Raw genomic sequence first — 9,408 nt, forward strand, 5'->3', positions numbered from 1 at the left:
TCTATGACTCTATGACTCTATGACTCTATGACTCTATGACTCTATGACTCTATGACTCTATGACTCTATGATCTACTTGAAGATGTCCCTGCACATTGCAGATAGGGTGGACTAGATGACCTTTAAAGGTCCCTTCCAACCCAAACCGTTCTATGATTCTATGATTTTTCTTAGAGCCATAACTATTTGAAAATACATTACTTTCAGCCTTCATGCATCTTACTTCATTTATACCGGTATGTGAAGCAGAGTCACATACTATTCCTGGGTATGGAACTCAACTGTCTCTCTCTACCTTTGCAGCGTTAGCACAGTCCCTGGTGTGGTTTCGGCTTGTGCCAGCGAATGCTTTCCCAGACAATTCTTGGGCACATTTTGGGAGCTAACACAATGAACAGCTTGCAAGTGATTATCCTGATTTGAAGAGTAAGACAATTTAATATCATGGAGTATACCATTCTTGGCCACCTGGTTCCTATTGCCAGGGAACAGTCCCAGGCGTTTAGTTTACTAGTACAGGCATAGCCTCTTAAGTGTGAGAGAAGACTCATTAATTTAGTTGGATGGGAGCCAGAGTGCTCAGTCATTTGTATAATCAAATTCTAAAGAGAGGTAATAATATCTTAATTTATATTTTAGTATTACTGATTGCTCATTAATATGTAATCAATCAATCCTTTAAATTTCTGAGTCAACTTTTACAGGAATTTATTGCTCGCTAAGGAGTGCTGCAGGCAGGGTTCCATATAAAAGTCCTGACATTGACAGTTGTGGATTCACAAAGTGGGTAGCTCGTTCAAAACTATCTTTCAGTTCCACCTGAACTCAATGCGATGTTGAGAAAATCCGTGCTAAACTGAGAGGACAAAAAGATGGCAGATGGGCTTCAGTGTAAGGAAATGTATTGCCTAGGGACATTAAGGATACATAATTTAATCCATACTTACAGGATGCCAGAACCCAGAAGTGTCACTTAAAACTCGAAAACTGCTATGAAATCATTAGCAGCAGCCCCAAAGCCAACAAGATGCTGCCCATCATGAGAAAAGATACCAAGAACAAACCAGGAAGCTCATTTTTGCAGCTGATTTTGCTCCATATAAAAGCCTGACATGCACCTGACATGACTGTGGTTCTGGCCTCTGTCAAGAAGGACAGGGGAGATTAGAGAGGGGCACCAGAAATGTGAAAAAGATGGAGGAGCTGCCTCATGAGGAGAAGCTGGAAAGGTTGAGACTTCCATCTGTATGGAGGAGTCTGAGGAGATCAAGATTACAGAAAGCAGTGAGGAGGTGACCTGCTGTTTGCCAGGTCCCATCACACCTGAGCTAGGAGGCACTCCCTGAAACTGCTGGGGGACTGATTCAGCAACTCCATCCGCAACGGACTGCAGATAGTGGCTGGGGTTGTGTGACCTCCCTGTGTTGCACCTCTCGCTGCTGCTGTGGGAATCGGTGTTGGGCTAGAGGGACCACTGCTCTGAACAAGCTTGGTATTATGTTGTTAATGTAATTCTGGCAAGGTATGTGTTTCATAAGGGCAGTTATTTGTGTTTGTGTGCATTTGAGTATAAACTCCCCCATTCAGGAATGGACCACACTATTTCCATTTTTTTTGTTTTGAATGCGCTTTAAAATCCTTTAAACTTGGCTGCTGCCTTCCTAGATTGGACTTTTTCTTACTATCTTTTGTTTCTTTTGCAAATTTTCTAGTCTTTCTGATTTCTAGTCAGTATGGAATGATAATAGTTTCCTCTTTTTTAATTTTTTTTCTTGTTTGTTATGCAAAGCTTTTAAAGTTTCACTTTGTCTTTAAGATACCTGTCTAACATGAGTGGGATGGATCACTGCTGAGAAGTGTTTATTTCTCCATTGCCTACCAAGAGAGCTTAGATAAATAGCTTAGACTAAAAACCCAACTTTCGGGTGGCTAAAGCTGGGTGAAATTAAGTTGCCCCAACTACATAAAATGCCACCTGGGATTACCCACTGTTCATAGAAGATGTAACTGTGTTGTAACCACTGTTCCCTAGCTAATCACTGACTTTCAGTGGTGTGGATAATGCAGATTATTTAGCGTAAAGCAGTACTGTAGTCCATTGGTGTGTTCAGAATTTTTTGATTTCTAGTTGCCAATAGTTTTTGAAAGTTTAAGGTGTCCTGAGCGTAGGTTACTACCACACCCTAACATCATTATATCCTTTAAAAATACTATTCTCATTCAAGTCAGGCTAAATGTTTGCATTAGGAATACCAACTGCTGCAAGACTGAGGTACACTGGGGGAAAGACACTGTAAGCTTGGTCTGTATCTTACATTCTTTTTCTGAGTATCCTCTGCAGATTGCTCTCAGAGATCGTACTAGAATCAAGCGGCCTTTGGTCTTTAGTACACTTCTACTTTCATTTTTTTAGGTAGGTGTCCGTGATGTCTGCTATGTCAAATCATGAAGAATTTCTAACTGATTTGTCTTCAAATCCTTAAGTTTGGCAAGTAAACTACTGCTCTCTTCTCCTTGACACGATTCAATTTGTCTGTGACATGGTGAATTTGTGTTTCTGTGGATTTGTCTTTTTGACACCTTTTTTTCTTTTTTTAAGTAGTTTTATACCTTCTTGTCTGTTCCAATTAATCCTGTCTGAAGAGATTGGCCGTACAGTGTGAAGGCCCCCATTTGCAGTGTTGCACAGAGCCAAAGCCCTCATTTTTTCACTGGTTGTGCAGCCCACCATTCATCTCTGGTATTTTATTTCTTCTCTTGTTTGTGGGCCTGAAAAGGCCACCAAGAAGATCATTTAGACTTTCATTCTCTTCGGTTTCTTCCCAAATCCTTTAAGTCTTCTATAATTGGTTCCAGTGTATACCACCTTCATCTGAGAGATGACAGGTGACTTGCTTCATATTCTTCATTCAAACTTTCTGTTAGATTTCCTACTTTTGGCCTATGGAGACTTAATTTCTTTCTTTGTCCTCATTTCTTTCCAGCTCTCACTTCCTGATTTCATTAAGACTCTTTTGACTGCATTTTTGGCAATCATAGGGCCACTAGAAAGGACTTTACAAAAGGTATTAAAACTTTTGAAACCCTCAAGGCAGATGGGTCTCTTTTGAAACCTTGTGATTTATTCTGCAGAAGAAGCAGAATAAGCAAGCCCCTAGAGTAGAAGCAGAGGTTACTCAGTGTAAGAGAAAACCAAATCCAAACAGTTCTTTTAATGAGCACAGGAGACTTAATGTATGTCTTCATTGTTTGAGATAACACACTTTTACTTCTGAGCAGATCACGTAGCTTTTACTGGCTATTACTGAGTAGTAGTTCATTTTCTGGGCAGTATTTATGAGAAAGAAAGTAAAGTAATTTTATATGTTATATTTTATTTATGCATTAGATCTATGTGTTTATTTAATTCCAGGTGTAGCAGCCTGAAAAGAAAAAACATTCAAACGTCTGAAAATCTGTTTTAGTAATCCCAATTCATAAATATCCAAAGCAAGAAAGGTCACTTTCAGAGCAATTTTATAAACTCATTACAAGCTGATACTTTAGAGATTTTCAAGGAAATACCCTCTCAGTATACTATCTATATTGGATAAATATTCAATGATAACATCAGTACCTTTATAACCTACACAGCCCAACAGATTGCATCTGTAAAGCAAGCCATGAATCTGTTCTGAAAGTGAAGCTATATTCCAGAAAGTAGATCTTCAGCTGGCTGTGTAGATTAGTTCCATTCTTCCAGTAGGAATATATAGTGTAAGAGAAAAATATTTTTGGTTTCTGGTAGAATTTCCTAATAGAGGCCAGTAGTGACTGAATTTCATCCTTGTTGGAAACAAAGGAAAATCATTGATTGTAGGTCTAATTAATTAGACCAACAAGCCATACACATTCAGCTTCTCTCAGTTCAAAGGAAATTATTTCTTTCTGACTCATGCCATCCAGTTGCTTGAGACTTCGTGGAGTAATACAGAGGACATCTCTTATCCCAGTGGTGATAAGTTTACATTCTGAAACTTGTTACTGATTATACTTTTAAGTTAAAGGTAATGATGAAATGGGTCATAAAGTTATCCAGCTTTTAAAAATATATAGAGGAAACATGGGACTGTCTGTCCGGTTGCAGTAACAACAGAGGGCAACAGGTCTTCAGTTGTCATAGATCTACAGCTGAGGCTCAGCTATGACAACTCACACACATTCAGTTGCTGGATCCGTATGGTAGATTTTCCTCCTAACTTGTCTCATTGATTCCTTGTTCCTGTGTAGCCGAACAGTGCATAACAGATGTTGCTTTGAGCAAAGAAACAATCTTTTCAATAATTATTGAAAAAATTACGTCAATATTTCCTAAAGCAGTCTCGATCTTCGGTTTCTGCAGGGTGGGAGCCTCAGAAGGCATTTGGCTTCCTGTCCCTGTAGTCCCTCCATACCCACTCTCCATTAATACTGTGTGGTACAGTGGGAAACCTATCTCATATGACGTAGCTGTACAGCTGTGTTGCCTCCAGGCCATGTTTCTCCTTGCAATCATCATGCAGAGGCCTAAATCTGATGTGGAGCATTGATTTGCTCAGGTGTTGCACCCAGGAAAGGGTATCACCAATGTACACTGAGATGCGGTATTATTTCCTGAGGCTCCTCGGGCCATAAGAATCGCAGCATCTGGCAAACTCTGCCACATTTGCTGAAACACAGTGAGTGTAACAAAATGATAGATGTCATTTCATAGGTCTCAGAAGGTCTACCTAAAACAAATCAGGGAATCCTTTCTAAACCAATGCCAGAACCAAAGTATCATTTAGAAATAATAATTTGACAGGCTTAGACTAGATAGACTTTATTGACTATAAATGGCTTGGTTTAAGCCAACACTTTCAGTCACGTGTAAGGCTGCTGTATTTACTCTATTAGGTGACTAGTGCTTATTAATTTCAACTGCTGATCCCCTGAACTTGTAGATGAGCTCTGTAGACATGGGGTTCAGTAAGGCTTTGCTATTACAGGCTAAAGTTCTCCCCTCAGATTCACACCATTAAGATAATTATTTTTCACAATGTTTGAGAAAGGCCATCCAGAAAAAATATATGACATAACAGGCACATTTTATCTGTTTTATTATTTGAGCTCTGGAGGAGCTCAGATCAATGGCATCAATACTTGGGCTGTGGCACACTTTTTATTAGTACCAGTGCTTCAGCTTGGTTTGTGAAGGCAGCGATGGCAAAGAAACTGCCTGTTCCAGTGCAAATTCTGTTTCCCCTGAAGCCATTCTGTTATTCACTTTACATCATACGGGAAAGTACAACTACTAGAAAAGAGGTCAAAGTCAGACAAAGTAAGAGAATCAAGCTGTCTTTCATTAGATTTCTGGGTATGCCTCGTGGACACAGATAGGTGACAGTGGCCAGTTCATACAGATTCGTTGACAATTTCAGTTGACTTCAAGAAGTGGATAGTTTACCGTTATTTGTAAAAACAAAGCTGAGGAAAATGATTTTTTTTTAACAGCTCCGTTGCTGTAACTGCACTTTGAAGTATTCTACAGAACTGTCTTTAAAATTAGTAACATTCAATGTTGCTGGTTTGAGTCAGACTTTGTACGAACATGTGCATGTGTCTGTGTATATATGTCTATGTAAGATTTCCATTCATTCTCATTTTTCATTAATGTAATCTTCAAATGCAAAAACAGAGAATGAGGATGTGACTGCTTCCACGGTGTTTATGTTGTATAAATAAGCCATTGAGCCCAAATTCAGCCCTCAGTTACAGTGGAACTACTATATTAGATGAAACTGTCACTTATGCTTGGATCCTTTAGGTCTTCTCAACTCCATGGTAGTTTTAGTCCACTGATCCATGTTTGAATGCAACCCCTTCTCATTTTCAACATAATTCTAGCATGATCATCTGTGAGAAGTTTGCAAAAGCTTTTCCAGTGGCTCTCAGCCAAGATCCATTTTTGTTTACACCTTCATGCCTCGTTAATGTCAATTGCTTTGCAAAGATTAAATCACTGTCTGGTTGCTATACCTAAGTTCTTCACAAGGAGCGAGCTGGACCTCTGGAGTTCAATGAATATTGGGCATATAGCGTGGTTTTGCTCATTGTAAAAACTGATATTGCAAGCATGCTAGTATCTGAATGAATTAGACTATATTGCTACCTTCTGTCTTTCGTCTTTCTGTTATGTATAGGAGAAATGGGGGACAAAGGACAGAAAGGCAGCATGGGACGGCATGGAAAAATTGGGCCTATTGGTTCAAAAGGTATGTTTAGTTCAAGTGTTTCTCCATTTGTGTTTCAGATGAAAAACCTGTGATCATTTATGTTTGAGAAAAGTTTCGGGGCTTGAAAAATGGTTAACAAGTCTCAGAGTTTACCATAATAGCGAATTTCTCACACTGTAGTCAGGCAGAGGACTGAGATCTCTCAGCCAGTTACATTTTGCTCTGACAGCAGTATATTTAGCCTTAAAGCAGGGTGAGAATCCTGGTTTAAGGCTAAATAGAGAACTTTGTGCACCGTCATGCAAGTGTGGACAGTTAAGAGAAGCAGACGGGAAGATGCACTGTATTTGGGAAGACTTATGAGCCAGAAGACTTGAATTCTACTCTTGACTATCCCAGAGGCTTCCTGTGTGACTTTGGTTAATTCATTTGGACCAGTGTTTACTTAAGCATCTAGATTATAAATCTAGATTTAGGTACCAGCACGGCATATCCATATACAGCCCGTTTCCTTCCACAGCATCTGAATTTATTGGTACTGTGAAGTTCATGAATGTCAAAAAAAAGATATTGGTAGATATTCTTTGTGTTCAAGTTTCATGGCTTTGGCTAGCCTTTGTCGTGGAATCACTAGGACAGAAACATCTTTATTTTTGCTGGGACATATTTCTACTTTCCCCATTTGAATGTTACTAGAGAAAAAATAAACAAGTGCTAAATGACATGTTGACCAAAAAAGCTTTCTTTAAATATTTTTCTTTTTCATGTCTTCAGGTGAAAAAGGAGATAATGGTGACATAGGGCCACCAGGTCCTAATGGTGACCCAGGTAATCCATGACACACCTTGTATATGTGAAGGATTTTACAAGATGCATGCATCATCACCAAAAATACATGTCTGTTTACATACTGGGGGAAATAATGAAAAATTAAATATTTTTATAGGCACTGTAATATTTCACTGTAATATTTTCAGATTTCTTAAAATTATTGAAGCTGCGGTAATTGCTGGACTTGTAGTCTGTTTGTCAAAACAATGTCTCAGAGCTCCTCAGCAGTGTGGTCGCTCCAGGAGAATAGTGGGAACTGAAGTGCAATTGTCTTTATCATTCAACACCAGTGGAAAGGGACATCTCTGCATATCTGGCTTCCAGCCAACACAAAGGAGCGGGTTGGAAGCTCCTGCCCCTCCATGGATTATTGTTATAGGAGCAGGAGATTACTGGGAATGCAGATCTTCCAGAGAAAAAGGTGAAAGCCTGGCATAAAAACTGTAAGCCTTATGGAAGTGGCCCTTCCTGGCAGGCTGCACTAGAAGTGCACTGCTTGGTTTTCTCACAAGAATGTAATTTTTCACCCTAATCCTTGAGCCAGAGTACCAGTCATCAGGCACAGTTTTGCAGTGTAAGTACCCTCTGCTTAGACTGACTTAGACACCTAAGCTGAGTAATTGGGTAGTCAAATGCAGATTTGTATAATTACACACAGAGCTGGAAACTGTAATTGATCCTTGATTTGAGATTTGAGCTCACAGATGTAACAATTACCCTTTTAGTATTCTCATTCAGATTATCTTTGTCAAACCAATATCAATTGGGTTACTAGATGATTTTCTGTTGTCTTAATTTGCTGGAAGAAATGTAAATTCTGTACTTTCAAAAGTACAGAACTACAGTTTGCAGGTAATTATATGCGTTACATAGTTGGAAAATTAGCCTTTTGGATCTGCTGTGTTATGTTCCTTGTGAGGAACAGGCGAACAAAGTCCTGTGCAGATTTTTGTTGTGGAAAAAGTGCTCTTTGGAGAAGACTGAAGTGAGTAATTTTACTCGAAATGGGAAATTTTGACAAATGTTTTTAGTAAGAAAAAAAGAATCCATATTTTTTTTTGCAGGGAATATCTGTCTGTGTTTAGGTTAGCACAAATCATGTAGGGCTGAAGCTTCGTGGGAAGTGAACTGAGCTGTTCTGGATAAGCCCAGACACCTATGAGAACCATATGATGGCACAGGGTAGCAAAGGCTCTAGGTTTCTGTCTGTTATTTGCAAGACAGCCCTCTCCAGGGCTGCCAGGATGGACCTTTTCATAAAATTGTTTAGATAATTATTGAAATTAGATAGCTTTTTGATTTTGGTGTACCTGTATCATTTCACAGGCATCCCCTGTGAGTGCAGCCAGTTAAGGAAGGCTATTGGTGAAATGGATATCCAAGTGGCCCAGCTGACAACGGAACTAAAATTCATAAAAAATGGTAGGTTAATTTTATATAAATATTTTCCTTTTTTGTTGCCTCATTTTACTGGTGTAATTGCTCGTAGAGAGCGTCACCGTCCCGCATCTGATTTGTGAAACTATTTTGGGGTGTACAGTAAGTTGGTTTATAGAAATGCGAGTGCTCACTTTTCAGCACTGCCCTCCCCCGCAGCTGTTGCTGGTGTGCGTGAGACAGATAATAAGATATATCTGCTGGTGAAGGAGGAGAAAAGGTACAAGGAAGCCCAGCTCTACTGCCACGGAAGAGGAGGGACGCTGAGCATGCCCAAGGATGAGACTGCCAACAACCTGATCGCCTCGTACATCAACCAAGCCGGGCTCACCAGAGTTTTCATTGGGATTAACGACCTAGAGAAAGAAGGGAATTTTGTCTATTCTGACCGATCACCAATGCAGACCTTCAACAAATGGCGCAGTGGGGAGCCCAACAATGCTTATGATGAGGAGGACTGTGTGGAGATGGTGGCGTCTGGAGGGTGGAATGATGTTGCTTGTCATATTACCATGTATTTTGTGTGTGAATTTGACAAAGAAAATGTCTAAGCTTGTCTGCTCTTTATTTTAAGAAATGTTTTTAAGCCGATCGTAGAAGTTACCCTGTGTTTATAGAGTGATATTTTGCAGGTATGTGGCATCAGGGTTGTACAGCTGTAAATAGACTTTAGGTATTTCAAATATCAGTATTTACCCTTCAGAAGGGAAGAGCAGTGGTAAGACATAGCTTGTTTTTTCTGTAGGAAAATATATGTATTTAGATAAAAATGTGGTTTGGGGCTAAATTCTGCCCTCACAACAGTTAACAAATGCGATTGCATGACTAAGGGAAGGCAGAATTTGGTCTCTAGTTGTTAGAATGATTATTTCTGAAGAAGTAGATTCCTGATATTCTTTTATCTTAG

General features: G+C 39.5%; 1 protein-coding gene across 1 annotated transcript in view; it reads left to right on the plus strand.

Annotated features, from left to right (window-relative positions):
- The window catches only part of COLEC11 (collectin subfamily member 11), a 38,853-nt gene extending 29,771 nt beyond the window's left edge, over window positions 1–9,082 (plus strand). Inside the window, exons 4-7 of the mRNA XM_009634273.2 lie at window positions 6,201–6,272; window positions 7,008–7,061; window positions 8,391–8,486; window positions 8,661–9,082. Coding sequence (XP_009632568.1) covers window positions 6,201–6,272; window positions 7,008–7,061; window positions 8,391–8,486; window positions 8,661–9,052 — 614 coding nt within the window. The 3' untranslated portion in view covers window positions 9,053–9,082. The remainder of the gene's footprint in view (window positions 1–6,200; window positions 6,273–7,007; window positions 7,062–8,390; window positions 8,487–8,660) is intronic.
- Window positions 9,083–9,408: the final 326 nt, after the last annotated feature.

This window comes from Egretta garzetta, unplaced genomic scaffold (assembly GCF_000687185.1).
Source record: "Egretta garzetta isolate BGI_Z169 unplaced genomic scaffold, ASM68718v1 scaffold62, whole genome shotgun sequence".
Lineage (NCBI taxonomy): Eukaryota > Metazoa > Chordata > Aves > Pelecaniformes > Ardeidae > Egretta > Egretta garzetta.